Below are 27,696 nucleotides of genomic sequence, written 5' to 3' on the forward strand. Positions count from 1 at the left end.
TGCCTTTTCCTTTCCTAAAGCAAAACTCATCGTCGGTTAACAGATCCTCAGTTTTTCTCTCCATTCTCCTGTACCTTGTTCTTCTGGACAATAACGTTCCTAAAATAGACTGTCATGCCCTGAGTCCCAACATGAACCTCCTGGATGAGTCAGAACGTAGACTCCGCTCCAGATCCCAGCCTCCAGCATGGTTGCCTCCTCTGGTTCCGGCTATTGAGGAAGAGTGGGCTGACTTCCCTCCAAAGTGGTTCATCCAGCTCAGTGAAACTGTCCCCTGCAGAGGTGAAGCTGCCATAAGGGCGTTGGGTGGACGAACCCCATACCAAATACCGTATACTTTTGATCAAATAGCGTTCTCAGAATGAGATTTTCACTCTGCAGCGGAGTGTGCGCTTATATGAAACTTCCTGGCAGATTAAAACTGTGTGCCAGACCGAGACTCGAAATCGGGATCCTTTGCCTTTCTCGGGCATATGTTGTAGCATCTGGGCTACCCAAGCACGACTCACGCTCCGTCCTCACAGCTTTACTTCCGCCAGTACCTCGTCTCCTACTTTCCAAACTTCACAGAAGCTCTCCTGCGAATCTTGCAGAATTAGCACTCCTGGAAGAAAGGATATTGCGGAGACATGGCTTAGCCACAGCCTGGGGGATGTTTTCAGAATGAGATTTTCACTCTGCAGCGGAGTGTGCGCTGATATGAAACTTCCTGGCAGATTAAAACTGTGTGCCGGATCGAGACTCGAACTCGGGACCTTTGCCATTCACTGTCAAGTGCTCTACCATCTGAGATACCCAAGCACGACTCACGCTCCGTCCTCACAGCTTTAATTCCGCCAGTACCTCATCTCCTACTTCCCAAAGTTCACAGAAGCTCTCCTGCGAAACTTGCAGAACTAACACTCCTGGAAGAAAGGATACTGCAGTGACACGGTTTAGCCACAGCCTGGGGGATATCAGTGCACACTCCGCTGCAGAGTGAAAATCTCATTCCGGAAACATCCCCCAGGCTATGGCTACGCCATGTCTCCGCAATATCTTTCCTTCCAGGAGTGCTAGTTCTGCAAGGTTCGCAGGAGAGCTTCTGTGAAGTTTGGAAAGTAGGAGACGAGGCACTGGCGGAAGTAAGGCTGTGAGCACGGAGCGTGAGTCGTGCTCGGGTAGCTCAGATGGTAGAGCACTTGGCCCCGAATGGCAAAGGTCCCGAGTTCGAGTTTCGGTCCGGCATACAGTTGTAATCTGCCAGGAAGTTTCATAAATAGCGTTCTGTTCCATTACAAGCGTCACGCGTGAAGTGAACCTGCGAAGGCAGGACGCTTGGTGGGGGAAGGACAAATCTTCCGAGTGATGCTCGATTTTTATTTTTTTGCCAAAGCAGTGGCAGCCCCGGAGTGGGGCAGGGCCGCCGCCGCTGCCTCGTCGGCGCGGCTCCCCGCGGGGACGTATCGGGCGCGCCTCGACAATCAGCGAGCACAATGGCGCCGCCAGATGAGCGCGTGCCACGCCGCCACATCGACCGGCGCGGCGTCCACTGGCGTCGGGACGCCCGGCGTCGGGATGCTACGCGGCCGACCTCCACAGGTAGCACCCGGCGCGGCCTAGCGTAGCCTCCGACGGTGCAGCGACTCGCAACACGGTCAAACTAACGACACGTCGAAACGGTGTGGCGGCCTGGGACTCGAAGAGACCTAAAACCGTCCTTACCCGGAACACGTTGCTCATCGCAAAGCCCGTCACACATCTACACCTACATCAACATCCATACTCCGCAAGCCACCTGACGGTGTGTGGCGGAGGGTACTTTGAGTACCTCTGCCGGCCGGAGTGGCCGTGCGGTTCTAGGCGCTACAGTCTGGAGCCGAGTGACCGCGACGGTCGCAGGTTCGAATCCTGCCTCGGGCATGGATGAGTGTGATGTCATTAAGTTAGTTAGGTTTAATTAGTTCTAAGTTCTAGGCGACTGATGACCTCAGAAGTTAAGTCCCATAGTGCTCACAAGGGAACCGCCCCATCGCACCCCCCTCAGATTTAGTTATAAGTTGGCACAGTGGATAGGCCTTGAAAAACTGAACACAGATCAATCGAGAAAACAGGAAGAAGTAGTGTGGGACTATGAAAAAAATAAGCAAAATATACAAACTGAGAAGTCGATGTGAAAGATAGGCAACATCAAGGATACTATGAGTTCAGGAGCGCCGTGGTCCCCTGGTTTGCGTGAGCAGCTGCGGAACGAGACGTCCTTGGTTCAAGTCTTCCCTCAAGTGAAAAGGTTACGGTCTTTATTTTCGCAAAGTTATGATGTGTCCGTTCGTTCGTTGACGTCTCTGTTCATTGTAATAAGTTTAGTGTCTGTGTTTTGCAACCGCACCGCAAAACCGTGCGATTAGTAGACGAAAGGACGTGCCTCTCCAATGGGAACCGAAAAATCTGATCGCAAGGTCATAGGTCAACCGATTCCTCCACAGGAAAACACGTCTGATATATTCTATACGACACTGGTGACGGCATGTGCGTCACATGACAGGTATATGTTGTCGACCCACCTAACTTGTACACTTGGCGAATGGGTAAAAAGATTTTTCTACCTTGCCCGATTTACGTTTTCTTGTGGATGTGATAATCACTCCCAAAAAAGTGATGAAAACATAAGAGTTTGTCACATAAACTGCAAGAAATGAATGCAACAGTTTCACAGTCGCACAGTTTTCCCTGTGCTCTGTCAAAACATATGTTTTTAACGTTTTCAAATTTTTCCCTGTGTAGACCGTCAAATCCTGCATATGTCCAAGCAAATCTGAACATGTCCTGGAATTTTGAAGAGCGAAGGTGATTATGTGTGAGTGCCTGAACTTTGATAATTGTCTGAAAATAAAAAATTAAACTTTTCGCCCGAGGGAAGACATGAACCAAGGACCTCTCCTTCCGCAGCTGCTCACGCTAACCACGGGACCACGCGTTCCCGAGTTCACACTATCCTTTATGTTGCCTATCTTCCACATCGACTACTCAGTTTGTATATTATGCTTATTTTTTTCATAGTTCCACACAACTTCTTCCTGTTTTCTCGATTGATCTGTGTTCAGTTTTTCAAGGTCTATCCACTGTGCCAACTTATAACTAAATCTGAGGGGGGTGCGATGGGGAGGTCGCCTTGTCAGAGCCATTTGAACCATTTGAGTACCTCTATCGGTTCTCCCTCCTATTCCAGTCTCGTATTGTTCGTGGAAAGAAAGATTGTCGGTATGCCTGTGTGTGGGCTCTAATCTCTCTGATTTTATCCTCATGCTCTCTTCGCGAAATATACGTTGGCGGGAGCAATATACTGCTTGATTCCTCGGTGAAGGTATGTTCTCGAAACTTCAACAAAAGCCCGTACCGAGCTACTGAGCGTCTCTCCTGCAAAGTCTTCCACTGGAGTTTATCTATCATGTCCTCTTGAGTAGTCCCCGCCCGGAGATCCGAATGGGGGATTATTTTACCTCCGGAATATTTGACCCAAGAGGACGCCATCATCATTTAACCATACAGTAAAGCTGCATGCCCTCGGGAAAAATTACGGCTGTAGTTTCCCCTTGCTTTCAGCCGTTCGCAGTACCACAACAGCAAGGCCGTTTTGGTTAGTGTTACAAGGCCGGATCAGTCAATCATCCAGACTGTTGCCCCTGAAACTACTGAAAAGGCTGCTGTTCCTCTTCAGGAACCACGCGTTTGTCTGGCCTCTCAACAGATACCCCTCCGTTGTGGTTGCACCTACGGTACGGCTGTCTGTATTGTTGAGGCATGCAAGCCTCCCTAGCTATGGCAAGGTCCTTGGTTCATATGACAGTGAATATCCATGTTCTTTGTTTTAACAATAAGCAGCAGAAATAGTTCTATGGCTTGTGCACTGTTTCTGAGGTTCTCAAATCTGCTGCTGCAAAAGCATTTTTTATGTGAAGTGTCTGTTAGTTGAGGCACAACAGTGGTGTTTCAACTTTCATTTGTTTGTCTGTTATGGAAGTTGTTTTAATGTTGGTAAGCAATTTGTGTTATTGCTTCATTCTTGTAGATTCAGGTGTAAAATAAGAATTTTCTAATTCTTCATTTTGGTGTGAAATGTTTTGGGGAAACCTTGGCCTGACAATTTTAGACTGAATTTTTGTTTATTTCACTAACTATTAGTGTGTATTTTCAAAATGTCTTACGCTCTTAAACAGAATTCTCTCACATCAGTCTGACAAGTGTTTCCTCTGATACTAAATGAACTTCTGAAGAGCCTAAAAGGGACCAAATCTCCTGATTTGAAAAGTGTGGAAATGTCTCACTAACCAGGCAAAAGCTGGTTCAGTACTTGCCAAGGAATACAACTGAATTTGATGTGGTAGGAGAGACAAACTTATAACAGCTAGAGAAAAAAAGAAATGACTATTTAACATCTTCAAATGATGCTAATAAGAGGTGTTAGTGGGAGGGTGTTGTGGAAAAAAAAACTGCTATTTTCTGTTCCTAACGTGAACAACTTTGTGTAATAAGCTTTATTAACATTTACATTATGTTGTTTTTTGAAATGACTGACCTAATGAAAGTAAATTAGTATTTTCCTTGTTCATTTTATCTCTTTAATTTTTTTTATCTTACCCAAATTTTTGGGAATCTATGTACTGAAATTTATTCCTGAAATTCAACTTAATTGTAATAAGTGTAGATGTATTACCAAAAGTAACACACGAAAATTTGTGCCAGCTCGGGACTCGAAACCAGATTTCCAGCTTATCACAAGTGGCAGCCTTAACCATTTCAGCCATCTGAGCATACTTCTCAGGAACAATCCAAACTTCTATATGTCAACACCTATCTAATTCTTCTCACAGATTATTAATTCATTTACTCACACTCACATATCTCATGATTCCCATGCAGGTTTTTTAGAATCAAGAGAACAAGAAGCCATAGACCATGTTTGGTCACAGGCACTTCTTCACTTCATGTACATTTATATTTGATAACAAACTACAGTTTCAAATACTGAAATTTATTTCTGTAATTTGACTTAACTGTAATAGATGAAGATGTACTTACTAAAGTGACATATGAAAATTTGTGCCAGATTGGAACCGAAACTCAGATTTCCCACTTATCGTGACCTCAGCACTAAACCAAAGTTACATATGTCATAGATATAAATATGTACCAAGTATAAGACAAAGATGGGCCTGTGACAAAAATGACAATGGCTCTTCAGATAGTTTCTACTGGGATGAGTGGGCCTTGGTTTACCGGGATACCCATCTTTCATCGCCTGTTATACCCTTCTTTAGAAGTTCTGCATCATTTCGATTTAATTCTGCAATTCCTGAATGATGTCTACATGACATCATTTTTGTCAAAATTCAACGATTTTGGAACAAACTTTGCTGCTACACATCTTTTGCCCAAAACATCCCAAAAAAAAATGCTTGGCATGAGCCAAAGGATATGTCAACATTGGTATCTGTTGTTGATTCGAGGATTTTCCAGAATAATTTTCTCTACTTCTTCCACATTGTCATTATTGATGTGTTAGCATATCAGGAGTGGTTGTTGTCTTCATCATCTTCTCAGACCTCTCTGAAATGTTTATTTGTAGATTTGCTAAAAGCCTCACTCAACAATCTGAATGAATTGCTGCACCTTATTCCATTTTTCCAGAAAAATATAATGCAAATTCTTTGATCCATCTTTTTTAATACTAAAAATTTGTGACGAACCCAAAACACATATAACCATTTCAACCTTCAACAATAAACTAATTTTGAATGTAGCTGAAAGAGCAAACATACATCAGGAACATCTGTAACAACAAAATAAAATTTTTTCTTAAAAATTGGATGTATAAAGCCCATGAAATTAAAAAATAAAATTCCATTATTTTTTTATCACACCTCATATGTATCCCCATTTCTGAGGTTATTTTCATGGATGAGATACAAACCCTCTGCTTTCTGTTATGAAGGTACAATTCCATCCATGCAAGAGGAAGGCCATTCATGCCATAAAATTTTTGTTTGCTGAATAGAATTTGTGATCCACACAGTAAAAGGCTCAGGCAAGATCACAAAATATACCAACAATACAATCTTTGGTGTAGTTCTGCTAGTACTTCATTTGTGAGACCTGTTATTACTTTCTTTGTGGAAAATACAGAAGCCCTCCTGAGAGGAGGGTAACAAGTTATGTTCAGTTAAATGAGTAAGCATTCTGCCATAGGCTACTTCCTTAAACACTTCTCAAAAGACTGGATGAAGTGGTACATGTCTGTAATTACAGGTGGTCTGCTTCTCTCCAGTTTTGATGATGGATATTACTAGTACAGTAACTTTAAGTCTGTCAAGAATAAGCCCCACATTCTTGATTAATCTCCTTACAATGTAGCCTTCATTCCCAGAACCCCCCTGACCTAAACCTCCATTAGTCCTTTCCTACCACCTATCTATCCCCTTCCTAGCTCCACTCCAGTACTACACACATCACCTACCCTGCCATTTCACCTACAAGCCCTTTTCCCATCTCTCCTCCTTCCTCCCTGCTTTGCCTTCTGCCCTGCCCCCCACCCCATCCCCCCACATTTCATTCCTCCCCCTCCCCCTCCTCCCCCCCAACACTGCCCCCTCCCAAAATCTTTAATGTTTTATCAGTCTTTCTCATAGTGCCTGTCTGCAACTCAACACCTCCTCTATATGGTGAGTAGCAATCTGTCCTTTCATTATTGTTGTTATTTCATCCTGGACTTTCTGTCATATGATTAGCTACAAAGATATCTTACTGGTAGTCCTACAAAGTCTGTACAAGATTTTAACATTTTGGAAGAAACAAGATCATAGCCAGCAGAATTACTACTTTCTACTGACCTTTCCCTCAATTAGTTCCACATACCCTGAAGGTCCTACTTCTTGGTGAGATCTGTGGAACATGAGGAATTAATTAATTAAAGGCAGTGAAAGTAACCAAAATTCTCTAGCTCTCTATTTCCCAAATCACTAAGTAATGACATAATAAAGATACAGGCTTTTGCCATAACTTTAATCTATTTAATAGCCGGTCCATGAAAATTCTCTTTCCTTGATAACTGTTTTCATATTATAGTATTGCTGGATACCTTACATCTCCTGAAATAACTGTTACATATATGGAAGTAGTCAGAACTCTTTGAGGAGAAAAAGTGGATCACACGTGTAAACTAAATTTAGTTACTTGTGAACAAGTGAAGACTTTATCATGTTAACTCTTTAAATAGCTCTTTATACTTACTAGCTTTGGTTTTTTTGGATGCCACAACAGTTCTGCTTCTGACTTCATCTCCAATAAGCTCTCTTCAAGCTGCCTTTAACAAGACACTATTACTGCATGCAACATGTGAGACTTCAAATGATTCAGAACTCTTTCTTCTTCTCCGGTCTTCTAAATACTGCTTATGACTCACTCAACCACCGTTGAACAGTTAAAGAGCTTGTGTAGTTACATGTATATAACATAAAGTGCCAGGACCAGTTCACAAAGAACAGGCTACAACAGTCACTTCTGTTGCTGGGCAACATTCAGTGTAGATCTATGTAGTGCTGCATAATGTCCTCCTCAACATCTGACATATCTGTAAGTTTTTCAAAAAGCATTATTCTGTTTAGGATTATTTTCTCATGATTGATAGCAACTTTAAAAATACCATTACCATTCAGCATCACTAATGTTTTTCCCATAACAGTGCTCTGTTTCAACAGATGTTAAAATCTAGCTTCAATTCTTGCTTTTTTCATCTGACTCTTTTGCTAAATTTATTCATGGCTCACAGCATAGCTTTATTCCAGTACATCTTAAGTCCCCTCAAAACATTTGGAAAAAATATATGTAAATATGATAGATGATTATCCTTCCAAGCAGTAGTGTTTTGAAATATAATGATATGTATAATGAATGTTGTAGTCTGTGTAAAGAACAAAATACCATTATGTCTTAGAAATCCCCTCAAAGCATTTGGATAACAAGAGATGAGTATAGGGTGTTTGTTTTAACTTGAGACAACTGAATATCCTGAAAATGATGCAGAATATGAAAGAAATGTGCCACGTGAGGAATTAATATTAGTAAAGGGTGCTATAAATGGCCTGCTCCTGACCACCTCTCCTGCATTGGCAGGATCAGCTTTGTATTTTCAAATGGGACACCTAGTTTTATTGCATATTTGGATTCTATGCCAGAAAATGTGTATGCTTTACTCAAACCATTGTTTTGTCATTCGTCATGGATCATGCTACTTAACAAATATCATGTGCTCCTATTTTTGCAATTAAGAACTGACACATTGGATTTTACATTTTATTTACAATGTTCTAATGGTTGACATTTATGTTTGAAATTTACTTTAGTGGTGCAAATTTGACTGTACAGTAAAATATGGTTAACTTTCGCAGTATCTGGTTAGAAAATATCCTTAGTGTGATCCAGGAACAACAATGTGTGTGTGTAACAGTTTTCTGTCCCCATAAACAAGCTTGATTTCTGTGAGTCCCATGGCCTCCCACCATTGGGGCACTTGAGTTCAGTGAGTCCCCTTCTCTCTCACAATTGAAGGGCTTTATTTCTATGAGTCACCTTCCATTCACCATGGGGTTCTTGAGTTTGGTGGCTCCCCTTGTCTTCCACCATAGGATGCTTGATTTTGGTGAGTCCCCTTGCCTCTAACCATTGAGGCACTTGATTTCAGTGAGCCTGGTTGCCTCAAACCATTGGGATGCTTAATTTTGATGAGTGTCCATGACAGTGTCACTGTCACTTCATGGGTATTTTACCTTGTTAAATTGGTTGTGGTTTGTATTCTGCTGGTATGTGCATAGCAGCCAGTGAGAGAGTTGTGGCAGTTGGATAAAAACACGTATCAAAATCAGTGACCCTGATGGAGGGGTTCGAGGGTGGCCATTCAAATCAAACTTTCTGAGGGTTTGGGGACTCACCACAGTCAACCCCATAAGGAACAGAAAACTATGTTACCACACAAGTAGCTTATCTGCCAGAAAGGTAGATGTCTATCCATATTTTTTGTGCCATACAGTCACATTTGCAACATTAAAGTAACGTTTGGATATCAATATCAACTGTCACAACACAAAGCTATACTTTTACATCATAAATGAAATGTCTTAACTGCAGAAATATTCATACATGATAACTGTTAATTACAGTGCTATGTACCTCAAATGGGAAACAATTGTTTGAGTAAACCATACATATTTTGATGTGGAATCCAAATATGCAATAAAAAATAGGGGTTCTGTATTTGAAAATACAAAGTTGACTCTGTCCATGTCAGAGTGATTAGGAGGTGGTCTGTTGTAGCACAGATGGATGTCCCCTTTACTGATGTTAACTTTTCACCTAGAATATTATTTTTGTATGCTTTGTTGGTTTAGAGATATTTAGGTACCCCAAGTTAAAGCAAACAGCCTGTATAGACGATTATCCTCATAAGCAAAATTGTAACAGTCAACATGGCTTTCGAGCAGGGCACAGTACAGAAACAGCCATATTGGACTACACAACAGAAATAGTAAGAAATTTGGAGTCAAATAAACAGGTTGTTGGAATTAATCTAGATTTATCCAAATCCTTCGACACTGTGAACCATGTAATATTACTAGAGAAACTTGAAGCAATAGGCATCAGGGGCACTGTTAAAAAATGGTTTGAATCTTATCTGCAAAACAGGTCACAAGTTGTTGAGCTGAGGTCATCCAACAATCTTCACAACTTTAAACTCATATCTGAACCGAAACAAATTGAGATAGGTGTTCCACAGGGCAGCATTCTGGGCCCATTGTCATTTCTAATTTATATTAATGATATACAGTCTCCAGACAGCTCAGCCAAAATTCTACTATTTGCAGATGACACGAGTATCATAATTAGTGATATAAAAGAATCATTGTGTACTACAGCAGAAAAAATGCTCTCATACATACAGTCATGGTTTTATTCAAATAAGCTGACATTAAATACAAACGAAACAAACTTTATACAGTATGGAAACAAGTGTCAAGGGGAAAATATGTGCCTTATGCTGGATAGCAAACAAATAGAAAAAGTGTGCACCACAAAGTTTCTGGGAATGCGAATTGACCAAAATTTAAACTGGAATGAACACAGTGTATATCTTACTCAGAAACTTAGCTCAGCATGTTTCGCCTTAAGAATAATATCTACGGTATGTAGCAAAGAATGTATTAGAGCGGTGTACTTTAGTTATTTCCAATCAGTTGTAAGCTATGGCATAAGTTTTTGGGGAAAAACCAGGTCAAGACTAAATGACATTTTTATTATGCAAAAAAGAGCTATTCGTATCATGACACACAGCCCACCACAAACTCACTGTAGACCCTTATTCAAACAACTAAAGATACTTACAATACCATCAATATATATTTTTAAATGCCTGGAAATGATCAGTAAAAGTAACTGCGATCTCCAAACCAACTCAAGCTACCATGATCACAATACCAGGCATTGTAAAGACTTCCACATTCCCTATGTAGCAAAAACTAGAAGTCAGAAACATGTTAGCCATTTAGGAATAAAGCTTTTAAATGCACTTCCATCTCAAATTAAAGAATTGAAAGGCAAAAATAATTTCAAGCGTGAAGTAAAAAATTACTTGATGGAAAAATGCTACTACAGTGTAAATGAATACCTGTCTCAGAGTGTGGATTGAAACCTGTACTTACTTTTTAAAAAAATTCTAACTAATTTAATTATGTTTTCAACTTCATAATTATGGTGCTTAGGAAAAATCTGTTAAATATCTGTAATACGTTTTGTGTATAAGACGTAGTTCATGATCTATAATTGTTTATCATGAGCACGTACTTCTGTTTTTGGGTAATATGTTCATGTACACTACTTATGCACTATGTGTATGTAATTTGTTTGCTGTTTGTATATGTTTGTCAATTTATTATGTGTATGTGTTGTTATGTGTTACGTGTAATCAAATGACAAATCCTATATCACATGTGTGATCTATTGGATGCTAAATAAATAAATAAGATAACAATTTTACATTAGTAAGGACTAACGCACCGTCGCCGTTTATACAATTGTCGGCATAGATCCATGTGTCAAAAATAAAATATAGCCCTAGAATTAGGGTTTGTCATGTTAATACAAAATAGCTCATGGATCTTGCAGAGCTCACAACCGACTGAGTGCAGCTATGTTTAAAATATTGAAGAATGATTTTGTCATGTGTCAGAGCATACTGCTGGCATTTATCTGCAGGTACATGGTTCAGATTGAGTAATTGCACTTTGTAATGTCAGGATTCACCATTTGTCCTGGTTGCAGCAGCTCATGGTACACCACACTGAGCATGACACTTTTTTTTTCACTCAACTTAAAATTGTTGTTTTTGAATCATCGAAAGCAATATCTGTGCATTTATTCTGGAAGAACATGTTCTCTTTGCATGTTCTCTTTGCACTCACACTGGCAAATAATGACTGTCTGCAGCAGAAATCTCAAGCTGAGAGCAGAAGAGTAAAACTTCTCTCAAATGCTGTTTTGTAGGTGCAAAATAAGACATGTTTGAGGCACTAAGTAGGTATGTTCTCCACTTGAAAACCACATACAGATCTGAAAACCTACTGTATTTACTGTTATATATGCCTTGTGTTTTTTAAAGGAACACACCACCATTTGACAGTTTTAATGTTTGTGCATTTTCAAGTATTTGATTTCATGTCTTTAACACATATTGCAGGACATTCAACATGTCCTGCAATATATGATAAAGACATAAAATCAAGTACTTGAAAACAGCATAAAAGGCCAAAATCTGGGTTGTACTTAAATAAACAATAAAATGGTCAAATGACACAGAAAACAGTACTCACACTAACTTCTGAGCTCTTGGTCTTTTTCTAGAAAAAGACTCACATTCCCACACAGAGACATCCAAACCCACACTCGTGTGGCTACACTGAGATTGATTTTTGATTATCAGTTTTTGAAAGCAGTTGCCTGGGCAGATGGAGGTGGGGAGATGACATGGGAGAATGCATGAGGCGAGAAGGAGATAGCAGGATAGTGTGGGGCAGATATATTGACAGATGACTCAGTGGATCCACAACAAGATGAAAGGCATAAGAGGTAGTGAATATACACGATCCAGTCACATTAATGTAAACATTACTTATGTTCAACATCAGCGAGCAATAACCTCTCACAGATGGCAGGTGACAGCACCAGAACTGGGAGGTATTTAAAGCGTGATGGGAGGACTCGTGAGAAAATGCAGTCATTGTCGTAATGTGGAAAAGGGGTGATTTATATGATGTCCAAAAAAAGCATGATCATTGGCTTTTCAGTCAAGGATGGAAGAATTTCCAAAATGGGTAAGTTCATTAACTGTTTGCATGCTGCTGCTTTAGTTAGTGTATTGTGCATGGCAAAATGGTGCTAACCAAATAATATGGCTAGACATGGACATTGCTGGCAAATAAACTACTTGTGTGGTAACACGGTTTTCTGTTTTCTGTAGGGTTGATTCGAGTCCCCGAACCCTCAGAAGGCTTGATTGGGGTGGCCACCCTCGAACCCCTCCCTCAGGGTCACTGGTTTTGGTGTGTGTTTTTATCCAACTGCCCCAGCTCTCAGCACTGGCTGCTATTCACCTACTAGCAGAATACAAACCACAACCATATAATAAGGTTGCCGAGGCAGCTGTGGTGCACCACGGGCCATAGATGACAGGGGTGAATGATGGTGTCCCACAGGGTTCAGTCTTGGGGTCCCTTGTTGATCTTAATATATATTTATTACTTGCCACTTAATAATGATGAGGATGCAACACCAGTTCATTTTTCTGATGATCCAAGTATAGTAATCAGACCCAAAAAACAGGAATTAGCTGAGGAAACTGTAAACAATATATTTCAGGAAATTATTAAGTAGCTTCTGCAAGTGGACTATGACTAAATTTTGAGAAAACACAGTATATACAGTTATAATAGAGGGAAACATTCCACGTAGATATACACGTAGATATACAGTATATACAGTTATGTACAATAAATGGCTTAATGCCATTGGTAAATAGACTATGAACAGATAGATGTCTGTTGCTAAGGCAGAATATTCCTAGTTTTTGGGTGTGTGCATTGATGCATGATTGCATTGGAAGAAATATATTGGTGATTTGCTGAAATGTTTGAGTTCAGCTACTTACGCTATTAGGGTTACTGCAAATATGCATATCAGTAAATTAGCCTACTGTGCTTGTTCTCATTCACTGCTTTCATATGGTATCATATTTTGGGGTAATTCATCATTAAGAGAAAAAGTATTCATTTCATAAAAACTTGTAATCAGAAAATAGATGGAACCCAACCAAGATCACCTTGCAGACATTTATTTAAATAACTGCATTCACAGTACCTTAACAATTCATATATTCAGTTATTAAATTCGTTATTAATAATCCATCCCAACTCAAAAATAATAGCAAAGTGCATAACTACAACACTAGAAGAAAGGATGCTATTCACTATTCTGGCTTAAATATGTTTTTTGGCATAGAAAGGGATGAACTATGCTGCATAAAAGTGTTTAGTCATTTGCTTAATACCATTAAAAATCTGATAAATAGCCTACCAACAAAAGAATTTCTGAATGACAACTCCTTCTACTCCATAGATGAATTTTTAGGTATGAAGTAGTAACTGAAAAAAAAAAAAAAAAAGAAATAATGTGAAAACGAGGGTAATGGAATGTAGTCAAATTAAGTCGGGTGATGCTGAGGGAATTAGATTAGGAAATGACACTTAAAGTAGTAAAGGAGTTTTGCTATTTGGGTAGCAAAATAACTGATGATGGTCGAAGTAGAGAGGATATAAAATGTAGACTGGCAATGGCAAGGAAAGCGTTTCTGAAGAAGAGAAATTTGTTAACATTGAGTATTGATTTAAGTGTCAGGAAGTCGTTTCTGAAAGTATTTGTATGGAGTGTAGCCATGTATGGAAGTGAAACATGGATGATAAATAGTTTGGACAAGAAGAGAATAGAAGCTTTCGAAATGTGGTGCTACAGAAGAATGCTGAAGATTAGATGGGTAGATCACATAACGAATGAGGAGGTATTGAATAGAATTGGGGAGAAGAGGAGTTTCTGGCACAACTTGACAAGAAGAAGGGATCAGTTGGTAGGACATATTCTGAGGCATCAAGGGATCACCAGTCTAGTCTGGAGTGCAGCGTGGAGGGTAAAAATCGTAGAGGGAGACAAAGAGATGAATACACTAAGCAGATTCAGAAGGATGTAAGCTGCAGTAGATACTCTGAGATGAAGAAGCTTGCACAGGATAGAGTAGTATGGAGAGCTGCATCAAACCAGTCTCAGGACTGAAGACCACAACAACACAATATCATGTAAAGAAACCTTAGTAAACTGACACTTTCCACTTCATTATGAAATGTTGTATTTGTGAGCTATAGAACAAATATTAAGTATTAAACTGACTTGTCCATCTAGTGACAAGGGAATTACAGTCTAACATAGGTTCCAAACCACAGTGGAGACTGTCATATAGCACATGTATAAATCATTGCCAGAAGAGAAACAAGCAATAAGGGAAAAAAAATTACAGATGGACTAAGAGCTGATCCTCACCTATTTGAGTCTTGCACTTAACAGACAACACAATCTCTGACTCTTAATAAAATCTATATTATGTTCTCAACAAAGGTTGTAATGTTAGAAGACCATATAAAACTGTTATTTGTCACAGTCAGAACCCATTTACAGGGTGTTTCAAAAATGACCGGTATATTTGAAACGGCAATAAAAACTAAACGAGCAGCAATAGAAATACACCGTTTGTTGCAATATGCTTGGGACAACAGTACATTTTCAGGCAGACAAACTTTCAAAATTACAGTAGTTACAATTTTCAACAACAGATGGCGCTGCGGTCTGGGAAACTCTATAGTACGATATTTTCCACATATCCACCACGCGTAGCAATAATATGGCATAGTCTCTGAATGAAATTACCCGAAACCTTTGACAACGTGTCTGGCGGAATGGCTTCACATGCAGATGAGATGTACTGCTTCAGCTGTTCAATTGTTTCTGGATTCTGGCGGTACACCTGGTCTTTCAAGTGTCCCCACATAAAGAAGTCACAGGGGTTCATGTCTGGCGAATAGGGAGGCCAATCCACGCCGCCTCCTGTATGTTTCGGATAGCCCAAAGCAATCACACGATCATCGAAATATTCATTCAGGAAATTAAAGGCGTCGGCCGTGCGATGTGGCCGGGCACCTTCTTGCATAAACCACGAGGTGTTCGCAGTGTCGTCTAAGGCAGTTTGTACCGCCACAAATTCATGAAGAATGTCCAGATAGCGTGATGCAGTAATCGTTTCAGATCTGAAAAATGGGCCAATGATTCCTTTGGAAGAAATGGCGGCCCAGACCAGTACTTTTTGAGGATGCAGGGACGATGGGACTGCAACATGGGGCTTTTCGGTTCCCCATATGCGCCAGTTCTGTTTATTGACGAAGCCATCCAGGTAAAAATAAGCTTCGTCAGTAAACCAAATGCTGCCCACATGCATATCGCCGTCATCAATCCTGTGCACTATATCGTTAGCGAATGTCTCTCGTGCAGCAATGGTAGCGGCGCTGAGGGGTTGCCGCGTTTGAATTTTGTATGGATAGAGGTGTAAACTCTGGCGCATGAGACGATACGTGGACGTTGGTGTCATTTGGACCGCAGCTGCAACACGGTGAACGGAAACCCGAGGCCGCTGTTGGATCACCTGCTGCACTAGCTGCGCGTTGCCCTCTGTGGTTGCCGTACGCGGTCGCCCTACCTTTCCAGCACGTTCATCCGTCACGTTCCCAGTCCGTTGAAATTTTTCAAACAGATCATTTATTGTATCGCTTTTCGGTCCTTTGGTTACATTAAACCTCCGTTGAAAACTTCGTCTTGTTGCAACAACACTGTGTTCTAGGCGGTGGAATTCCAACACCAGAAAAATCCTCTGTTCTAAGGAATAAACCATGTTGTCTACAGCACACTTGCACGTTGTGAACAGCACACGCTTACAGCAGAAAGACGACGTACAGAATGGCGCACCCACAGACTGCGTTGTCTTCTATATCGTTCACATCACTTGCAGCGCCATCTGTTGTTGAAAATTGTAACTACTGTAATTTCGAAAGTTTGTCCGCCTGAAAATGTACTGTTGTCCCAAGCATATTGCAACAAACGGTGTATTTCTATCGCTGCTCGTTTAGTTTTTATTGCCGTTTCAAATATACCGGTCATTTTTGAAACACCCTGTATATAAAGTAAGCCTTTTAAGTACACAGAGAAATTTACAGTTATCTGAACAAAATTACAATTTCCAGTAGACAACAAGAAACTCGAAGTTCCCCCAGCATATAAAATGTTCAAGCAACTTAGTAGAATGCAGCCAGGTGACAATTTCAACAATCCCTGATATTATGACAGGTGAACACCCCAATCATTTATGAGACACAAATGTGATGAGAGAGGGCTTAATGAGAAAATTTAAATCCTTGGTAGGTGGAGCTACAATGACCAAGTGTCATAATATGGCATATGTAACAGTTTAATGTCAGTGCTTTATAAAGATCCAGTTTATTTGATTTCCTAACTTTTTTAATGTAAGAGGGTAGGCTGAAAAGTAATGCACATATCCTCATAGAACACAAACAAAAACAATTAGAAAGATCAGGCAAAAAGTACTTGAAAATACAATTCTTAAACTTCAAAATCATATACTTATTTTTAACATAGTCATTGGTAAGACTAACACATATCTCCCATCATGTAACAAGTTTTTTCATTCCATCACTGAAAAATTCTTCTGGCTTTCCTTGAATCTAACACTTGACAGCTACTTTCACCCTGTCCTCGGAGGTGTAATGATTACCATTGAGGTCTCTCTTGAGTCGAAGAAAAAAAATAAAAATTGCAAGGCACAAGATCAGAGGAGTAAGGATGGTGTGGAATCAGTTCAAACTTCAGATTTCACAGAGCTTTTTCAGTTGTGTGAGGGTAGCCTGGACAAATGTTCTCATGTTGCAAGATTATTGGTACCTGGCTGCCTCTAATATGACAAAGTTGACATCAGAGGTGTGCTAGAGTCCCTATGTACTGAGGAGAATTTGCTGTTGCCCCTCATACCAGGTAATTGGTCACATAAATTTGGTGAGTATCCCAAAACACAGTGAAAATAATATTTTTTTTGCAGGTGGTTGAGTTTTGCCTGAGGAGAAGACAGACGTCAATATTCAGCACCCTATGTTTTCTCTTCTGGGTTGTAATGATGCACACACGACTTGTCCCCTGTCACAATATTCAAAAGAAAATCATCTCCTTTGTCGTGATGGTGCTGTGAAAGTTGTTCACAGTATTCCAGTCAATACTTTTTGTTCTCATGTGTGACATGGCATGGTAGCCATTGTGTATAGATTTTATGGTATCCTAATTCTTCAGTTACAAAGCTGAAACATTCTTTGGCTATATCAATATGGTTTGTGATACACTTTCTACTGATTCATCCATCATTTTTAATAAGTTCTTCAATGTTTATCATCTGTGGCAGTGACTGGACATCTGCTTCATGCTTCATCAACAATTACTGCTTTTCCAGGCTTTCCACCAAGAAATTTTATTACCCATGATTTTACAATAGACCAACAGCATTGTACCATAAACAGCCTTTAAATATAGATGAATCCCACTAGGAGTCACTACAGCATACTGTTTAATTCACATTGACATAGTATTACAATATGTCTCATACTTCTGCTACTCAAAATACACTAGATGAATGCAGTGTATAGAGAGAGAGGGAGAGAGGGAGAGAGAGTGAGAGAGTGAGAGAGTGAGAGAGTGAGAGAGTGAGAGAGAGACAGAGAGAGAGAGAGAGAGAGAGAGAGAGAGTTGAGGAAGGGGGGGGGGGGGGGGGGTTCCTATCAGACGCCACCTGGTGCATTTCTCAGTATCATTTAGGTCACTATCTACAAGTATGTGTGCACTACTTTACATACTCTTATACAGTTTTATTCAACACCCCTTAATGTCTTGCTTGTTGCTGAGTTCTATGAGGGGTGGTTTGAAAAGTTCTCGGAATCACCACAAGACGTCAGTGCTAGTGCAATGAGTTGTTCACATGATATTCATTGGACTGTTAACTGTAAACATGTGCCACATAAGTGCTCTTGGAAGAGAGCTGTGGCAGTGACATGGCTCTGTTGTTTTTCGCACATAGTGATTTGCGAAGATGGAAAAAATCGAGATTTGAGCAATGATTAAGTACTTCATAAAGAAAGGTATGAAAGCAAAGGACATTCATGCTGATTTCCAGAATACACTGGAGGACTCTGCTCCTTCATATTCAACTGTTGTTAAGTGAACAAATGAATTTCAATTTGGTCAGGAGAGCTTAGTTGATGATCTGCGCACTGGTCGGTCAAGATGTGTCACTACTCCAGAAATCATTGCAAAACTGCACAAAATGGTCATGGGGGGTTGTCAATTGAAAGTGCTTGAAATTGCTCACGCTTGCCAGATGTCATCTGGAAAGGTATATCACATTTTAACTGAAGATTTAGAAATGAAAAAACTATCTGCAAGATGGGTGCCACGACTCTTGACGATGGATCAAAAACGCATGAGACTGGACATATTGGAACAATGTTTGGCCCTTTTAGGAGAAACAAATAAGATTTTTTGTGCCATTTTGTGACCACAGATGACACTTGGGTGCACTACTATACCCCAGAGACAAAACAACATTCAAAGCACTGGAAACATGCTGATTCTCCCCACCAACGTAAGCAAAGACAATTCCTTCAGTGAGAAGGGTCATAGCATCAGTGTTCTGGCATGCGGAGAGGATTCTGTTTTGTAAATTATCTCCACACTGGGCAAACAATTACTGGAGAATACTATGCTAACCTCCTGCACAAATTTCAACAAAAGATGCACGAAAAAAGACCATGTTTAGCAAGGAAGAGAGTCATCTTCCATCCAGACAATGCGCTCCCACACACATGTGCCATTGCCATGGCAAAATTACACAAACTAAGCTATGAATTGTTGCCACACCTGTCTTATTCACCTGATATAGCTCTGTCAGATTTCCATCTCTTCCCAAAACTGGACGAAGACTCACTTCAAACAAAGAATTGACAGCTGGAGTTGACAACTATTTAGCAGGCCTGGAGGAAACTCATTTTCATATGGGATCAAGGCACTGGAACATCACTGGACCAAGTGCATTAATCTACAAGGAGACTAAGAAACTTCCTGGCAAATTAAAACTGTGTGCCCGACCGAGACTCGAACTCGGGACCTCTGCCTTTCGCGGGCAAGTGCTCTACCATCTGAGCTACCGAAGCACGACTCACGCCCGGTACTCACAGCTTTACTTCTGCCAGTACCTCATTCTGGATACAAGGAGACTACATGGAAAAATAAAAAAAGTTTCAGTGATACAAGTACTTTTTTTCTGTTACGTTCTGAGAACTTTTCAAACCACCCTCATACAGAGCATGATGAATGAAGCACTGAATGAATAAATGAGAGTGCTTCTGTTTGCACCACATTTCAGGACTTCTTACCATTTCATTTGCATAGTGAGTGCAAGAAAAATGACTGCTTGGATGCCTCCCTGTACACTTTAATTAGTGTAATCTTGCCTTCAAGGTCCTAATGGAGTAATGTGCAGATTTGTCACTGATTCTTAAAATTTTGTAAGGAAGCTTCCACAGGATAGAGGATGTCTTCAGGCATCTGCCAGTTAAGGATTAGCAGCATATCCACAATTCTGACTCACGGTGGATGAAATAGCTGCAGAACTGAACATCGACTTCTGTGAAGAACTTTCACAATGCTTTGAAGCAGAAGGTGATGGCTTCTCTGTTACATAAGATGAAACATGGGTACACTACCAGAACCCAAAACAAAGAGAGCAAACCAGGATTGGCACTGTTCCTCTTCAATAAAACCTGAGAAATTCCAGATGCAGCTGTCTGCAGGGAATGTTTTGCTCACTCTCTTTCAGGATGAACACATCATTGTCTTTTGACACTAAAAACTAGGGGAAACACCATCATGGGTGTGCTGTACTCCAATATGTTAAAAAATTTGTTTTGGCCTGAAATAAGATTAAAGCAACATGGACTTATAACTACAGATGTCATTTTGCAACATAATGCTTGGTCTTGTGCTGCCTGTGCAACATTTTCAACCATCGATGACCTGCACTTTGACATTCTTCCACATCTGCCGTACTCAACAGACCTCACAGTGAGTGATTACTACATGTCTAGACCACTCAAAGAGCTGATGGGAGGAAACAAATTTCGTTCTGATGAAGAGGAGCAGCAGACTGTGTATGAGAGGCTGCGCACACAACTCAAAAAATTTCTTTTTTCAGAGGAAACTGTGCACTTCCTGCACATTAGAGGAAGTGGGTCAAATGACAGGGAGACAATGGCAAGAAATAATACACTTGTATTCCACTTCTGTCAACAGCAGAAATTAAAAAAAAAAGTATTTAAGATTTCCATTTGACTCCTGCTCATATAATGGGTTGCATGAGTGTTTTGTAAGCAATCTTGACTTTGCAGCATGACTGCATTTTTAAAGTATCCTACCAATTAACTGAATTCTGCCACTTCTCTCACCTATGACTGAGCCTGTGTGATCATTCAACTTTGTTCTCCACCCAGGTATCTGTAAGAGTTGACTTAATCTGTGTTATCACTAATATTGAAACTGAAACTTCCTGGCAGTTTAAAACTGTGTGCTGTACCAAGACTTAAACTCAGGACCTTTGTCTTTTGTAGGCAAGTGCTCTACCAACTGAGCTACCAAAGCACGATTCATGTCCTATCCTCACAGCTTTACTTCCACCAGTATCTTGTCTCCTACATTCCAAACTTCACAGAAGCTCTTCTGTGAACCTACCAGAACTAGCACTCCTAGAAGAAACAATATTGTGGAGGTAGGAAACAAGACACTGGTGGAAGTAAAGCTGTGAGGACAGGTGTGAGTCATGCTTGGGTAGTTCAGTCAGTACAGCACTTGTCTGCAAAAGGCAATGGTCCTGAGTTAGAGTCTCAGCCCAGTACACAGATTTAATCTGTTAGGAAGTTTCATATCAGCACATACTCCTCTGCACAGTGAAAATTTCATCCTGCCATCTTCAAATTTCCTGTCAGATTAAAACAGTGCTGGACGAGGACTCAAAGCCAGGACCTTTACCTATAGCTTTAATCTATCAGGGTGCGCCATATCAGTTCCCTCTCTGCTCCCAAGTGAAAATTTCATCCAGGAAACAATTCTCCAGGCTGTGCTTAACCCATGTCTCCATAATACTGTGAATTTTGAAAGGTAGGAAATGAGATACCACTTGTGAAGACGGGTCACAGGTCATGTTCGGGTAGCTCATTTAGTAGAGCACTTGAACACACAAAAGGCAAAGACTCCCAGTTTGAGTCCAGTCTGGGACACAGTTTTGGTCCACCAGGAGGTTTCATATCAGTGCATGCTCCACTGCAGCATCAAAATTTCTTTCTTGAAACAGAATTTTTTTTTTAATTTTGTTAAGTACAAAGTTTTTTACATTTTTGAACATTTGAAGGAAGTTGCTAATCTCTGGACCACTTTGAAATCCTAAAACTGTGCATGTTTCACTTCAGAACCCAGAGGAGGGATCAAGTAGCAACAGCACTGTAGAAGACACAGTAAACAACATCCTGCCAGAGGATGGCTGCGACACAAAGGACCCTGAGAAAAAGACCAAGAAGAACGTTAACCGCTGCGCAGTCTGTAACAGGAAGGTTGGTCTCACAGGTAATCTCCAGCATATATCAACTCTGGTTTGTCACTTTTCCAAGTATGTTCAGCCAAAAGTGAAGGTAACCTGTAATGGTTTGGAACTTGAACTATTGCACAGTAGTGCAACCTCAGACAACAATAACTCAGTGGGAACTGCTTAATTGAAATGGGCAGCCTGAGATGTCACATCTTTGTATAATTGAAGGTGGCAGCAGAAGAAAGTACTAACCCTCAGTTTAATGAGGATTGGTCTGATCATTCTATCTGTTGTGCTTATGAGTAAACAACTCTATAACTAGAAAGAGCCGTTTATCATGTAATTTGTGTTGTGTTATTGTATTTATGTTCTTGTCTTTGAAATTAACTAACCATATAGCATGCAGCAATTCAAAATACAATCTTGTAGATTAGCACTTTTTTCTGCAGACCTCTTCAGTTGAGGTTTCAGTGGAATCACTCAGCCTCAACAGACACTTAATATCCTCTAACAGAAAACTGTGCCCGTAATTAGAAGAAAAAGCAGTTCACACCCACCTACAGGAAGGGAAGTAGAAGTGATCCATACAATTAGTGTCTAATATTCTTGACATAGATTTGCTGTAGAATCACAGAACACATTCTGAGCACAAACATAATGAGGTATCTCTAAACGAATGACCTACCGCATGGCAACCAGCATGGACTCCGAAAACGTCCCTCATGTGAAACCCGACTCTACTTTCCTTACAGGACTTATTGAAAGCTTTGTATCAAGTCACTGAGGTAGATGTAGTATTCCTGGACTTCTAAACATGATTTCACTCAGTAACACATCTACGCTTATCATCAAAATTACTGTGGTATGAGATTTCAAGCAAAATTTGTTACTGGATAGAGGATTTTTTGGTAGGGAGGATGTAGCAAGTTATCTTGAATGGACAACCACTGAAAGATCTAGAAGCAGTTTCGGGTGTGCCCCAGGGTAGTGTTTTGGGGCCCTTGCTGTTCATTTTGTATATTAATGACCTTGCAGACAATATTTATAGTACCATCAGACTTTTCGCAGATGATGCAGTTATCTATAATAAAATACTTTCTGAAAGAAACTGCATAAATATTCAGTCAGATCTCAGTAAGATTTCAGAGTGGTGCCGAAATTGGCAACTTGCTTTAAACGTTAAGAAAAGCAAAACTGTGCCCTTCATAAAAGGGAAAAAATGTAATATTCTGTGATTATAGTATTGAAGCGTCACAGTTGGAATAAGTCACTCGTATAAATTTGTACACTTTGTATGTGGAATGATCACGTAGGCTAAGTCATGAGTAGAGCAGATCTTATACTTCACTTTGCTGGGGTAATACAACCTGTCTAGAAAGGAGACTGTTTACGATGCACTTGTATGGCTCATCCTAGAATATTGCTCAAATGGTGTGGGACCCATACCAAGCAGGACTAACAAGGGATGTTAACTGTATGCAGAGATGGGTTGCACAAATGGTCACAGGGTATGTGTTGCTCTAATAGGGATCATGTGGGAAAGATTAAATTAATTACAGCACACACAAAGGCATTTAAACAATCATTTTGCTTGCACTCCATAGATGACTCAAAAAAGCCCTTTAGTGGCTGGTACAGTGGGACATAACCCTCTGCTATGCACTTCACAGGGCTTTGCAGAGTGTAGATGTCGATGGAGATCCTGGCATAATGTTGTTCCCTAAGAACTTATTTCTTAATCTACATCTGCATCTAGATCCATACTCTGCAAGCCACTGTGAACTGCATGGTAGAGGGTACTTAGCATGGTATCACATGTTAGGATATCTTCCTTGTCCATTTGTTTATGGAGCATGAGAGGAAGGATTGTTTAGTTGCCTGTATGTCTACTAAATTAGTCTAATTTTGTCTTTACATTCCCTGCAGGATCAATACATATGACACTGTTGTATACTCATAGATTTCTCACTTAATAGCAGTTCTTGAAATTTTGTGGGGTAAATTCAATCTATCTTCAAGAGACTGTCAAATCAGGTTTTTCAGTATTTAAATGATGCTCTCTCAAGAGTCAATCAAACCTATAATCATTCATCCTGCACCTCTCTTTATATGTTGAATATTCCCTGTCAGCACTGTTTGGTACAAGACCTATTCTACAATGGGCTACACAAATTATTTGTAAGCAATCTCCATTGTACACTTATGATTAACTCCATTTTAAAATGTCCTTTACAAACAAAAACCCAGGAGAACTCCCCACTTTAGTCCTCATCCCACCAGTGCTGTTGAGAAACAGCTGAAATTATTAAAATAGAACAAAACTGCAGGCTCTGATGGAATTCCTGTCAGTCTATACTGAATTTGTGGCTGTGTTAGTCCCTCTTTTCACTATAATCTACTGCAGATCCCTCAAATAAAAAACTGTCCCCAGTTCTTACAAGAAGGCACTGGCACACTCGTCCACAAGAAGGGCAGTAGAAAGGATCCACAAAACTGCAGTCCAATATCCTTGACATCAACAGAATCTAAGAACATACTCTGAGTTCTAACATAATGAAGTATCTTGAACAGAATGACCTCCTCAATGCCAATCAGCATGGTTTTCAAAAACATCGATAATGTGAAATCCAACACACACTTTTCTCACATCACATACTGATAGCTTTGGATCAAGTTAACAAGGTAGATGTAGTGTTCCTTGATTTCTGAAACGCATTTAACTCAGTACTGCACCTGCAATTATTGTCAAAAGAAAGGTCATCTGGGGTGTCAAAGTGAAATTTGTGACTGGATTGAGGACTTTTTTGGCTGGAGGACACAGCATGTTACTTATGAAGGAGAGTTATCAGATGTAGAAGTAACTTCAGATGTGCCACAGGGAAGTGTCTTGGGACCCTTGCCATTCATGTTGTATTTTAATGACCTTGCATACAATAGTAACGTCAGTCTTTTGCAGATGAAGCAGTTGTCTATAGTGAAGTACTATATGACAGAAACTGCATAAATATTCAGTCAGATCTTGATAAGATTTCAATTTGGTACAGAGATTGGTAACTTGCTCTGAATGTTCAGAAATGTAAAATTTTGCACTTCACAAAATGAAAAAAAACATGGTATTCTATGACTATAATATCAATGAGTCACTGTTGGAATTGGCCAACTCATACAAAACAAATTTCTTTGTATGAAACTTTGTAGGGATATGAAATGGAATGATCACATAGGTTCAGTCATAGGTAAAGCGGGTGGTAGATTTTGGTTTATTGTTAGAGTACTTGGGAAGTGCAACCAGTCTGCAAAAGAGACTGCTTACAAATCACTAGTGCAACCGGTTATAGAATATTGCAGAAGTATAGAATATTGCACGTTGTGAACAGCACACGCTTACAGCAGAAAGACGACGTACAGAATGGCGCACCCACAGACTGCGTTGTCTTCTATATCGTTCACATCACTTGCAGCGCCATCTGTTGTTGAAAATTGTAACTACTGTAATTTCGAAAGTTTGTCCGCCTGAAAATGTACTGTTGTCCCAAGCATATTGCAACAAACGGTGTATTTCTATCGCTGCTCGTTTAGTTTTTATTGCCGTTTCAAATATACCGGTCATTTTTGAAACACCCTGTATATAAAGTAAGCCTTTTAAGTACACAGAGAAATTTACAGTTATCTGAACAAAATTACAATTTCCAGTAGACAACAAGAAACTCGAAGTTCCCCCAGCATATAAAATGTTCAAGCAACTTAGTAGAATGCAGCCAGGTGACAATTTCAACAATCCCTGATATTATGACAGGTGAACACCCCAATCATTTATGAGACACAAATGTGATGAGAGAGGGCTTAATGAGAAAATTTAAATCCTTGGTAGGTGGAGCTACAATGACCAAGTGTCATAATATGGCATATGTAACAGTTTAATGTCAGTGCTTTATAAAGATCCAGTTTATTTGATTTCCTAGCTTTTTTAATGTAAGAGGGTAGGCTGAAAAGTAATGCACATATCCTCATAGAACACAAACAAAAACAATTAGAAAGATCAGGCAAAAAGTACTTGAAAATACAATTCTTAAACTTCAAAATCATATACTTATTTTTAACATAGTCATTGGTAAGACTAACACATATCTCCCATCATGTAACAAGTTTTTTCATTCCATCACTGAAAAATTCTTCTGGCTTTCCTTGAATCTAACACTTGACAGCTACTTTCACCCTGTCCTCGGAGGTGTAATGATTACCATTGAGGTCTCCCTTGAGTCGAAGAAAAAAAATAAAAATCGCAAGGCACAAGATCAGAGGAGTAAGGATGGTGTGGAATCAGTTCAAACTTCAGATTTCACAGAGCTTTTTCAGTTGTGTGAGGGTAGCCTGGACAAATGTTCTCATGTTGCAAGATTGGTACCTGGCTGCCTCTAATATGACAAAGTTGACATCAGAGGTGTGCTAGAGTCCCTATGTACTGAGGAGAATTTGCTGTTGCCCCTCATACCAGGTAATTGGTCACATAAATTTGGTGAGTATCCCAAAACACAGTGAAAATAATAATTTTTTTACAGGTGGTTGAGTTTTGCCTGAGGAGAAGACAGATGTCAATATTCAGCACCCTATGTTTTCTCTTCTGTGTTGTAATGATGCACATGTAATGTGCGACTCACACCAGATAGGACTAACAGGGGATATTGAACATATACAGAGAAGGACAGCACAAATGATAACAGATTTGTTTAATCCATGGGCTAACTTAGCCACAAATATTGTATAAAATATGATAGGATTTCCACTGGGCCATAGAGCTTTGGTCATATTTTGCAGTATTAATTGTTACTCAGTACTATTGGCATTAATATCTAGATCACTCAAGTTAACTGTGGTGTCAGAATTAAACTGCTTCAGTGAAGTGCACTTCTGAATTTGCTTTCCTGCTCTCAGTTTTGGTTCTTGTTTATCCATGAATTTGACAGCTAGTGCTGGCTGTTGGTACCACTAACAGCCTTTTCATAGACTGGTATTGTGAAATGTGTTTTTATAACATTCTTCTCCTCCCCCCCCCCCTCCCCCCCCCCCCCCTATCCCATGAACCATGGACCTTGCCGCTGGTGGGGAGGCTTGCGTGCCTCAGCAACACAGATAGCTGTACCGTAGGTGCAACCATAACAGAGGGGTATCTGTTGAGAGGCCAGACAAATGTGTGGTTCCCGAAGAGGGGCAGCAGCCTTTTCAGTAGTTTCAGGGGCAACAGTCTGGATGGTTGATTGATCTGGCCTTGTAACACTAACCTAAACGGCCTTGCTGTCCTGGTACTGCGAATGGCTGAAAGCAAGGGGAAATTACAGCCGTAATTTTTGCCGAGGGAATGCAGCTTTACTGTGAGATTCAATGATGATGGCGTCCTCTTGGGTAAAACATTCCAGAGGTGAAATAGTCCCCCATTTGGATCTCCAGGCGGGGACTACTCAAGAAGACGTAATCAGGAGAAAGAAAACTGGCGTTCTACGGATCGGAGTGTGGAACGTCAGATCCCTTAATCGGGCAGGTAGGTTAGAAAATTTAAAAAGGGAAGTGCATAGGTTAAAGTTAGATATAGTTGGAATTAGTGAAATTCAGAGGCAGGAGGAAGAAGAATTTTGGTCAGGTGAATACAGGGTTATAAATACAAAATCAAATAGGGGTAATGCAGGAGTAGGTTAAATAATGAATTAAAAAATAGGAGTGCGGGTAAGCTTCTACAAACAGCACAGTGAATGCATTATTGTGGCCAAGGTAGACATGAAGCCCATGCCTACTACAGTAGTACAAGTTTATATGCCAGCCAGATCTGCAGATGACAAAGA

The 27,696-nt window shown here is 40.2% G+C and overlaps 1 protein-coding gene across 1 annotated transcript in view; it reads left to right on the top strand.

Annotated features, from left to right (window-relative positions):
* Positions 1-1,347: 1,347 nt before the first annotated feature.
* Positions 1,348-27,696, top strand: part of LOC126214898 (uncharacterized) — a 32,785-nt gene continuing 6,436 nt past the window's right edge. The window contains exons 1-2 of the mRNA XM_049941541.1: positions 1,348-1,581; positions 21,747-21,900. Of these exons, the coding sequence (XP_049797498.1) occupies positions 1,348-1,581; positions 21,747-21,900 (388 nt within the window). The remainder of the gene's footprint in view (positions 1,582-21,746; positions 21,901-27,696) is intronic.

Source organism: Schistocerca nitens, chromosome 12 (assembly GCF_023898315.1).
Source record: "Schistocerca nitens isolate TAMUIC-IGC-003100 chromosome 12, iqSchNite1.1, whole genome shotgun sequence".
NCBI lineage: Eukaryota > Metazoa > Arthropoda > Insecta > Orthoptera > Acrididae > Schistocerca > Schistocerca nitens.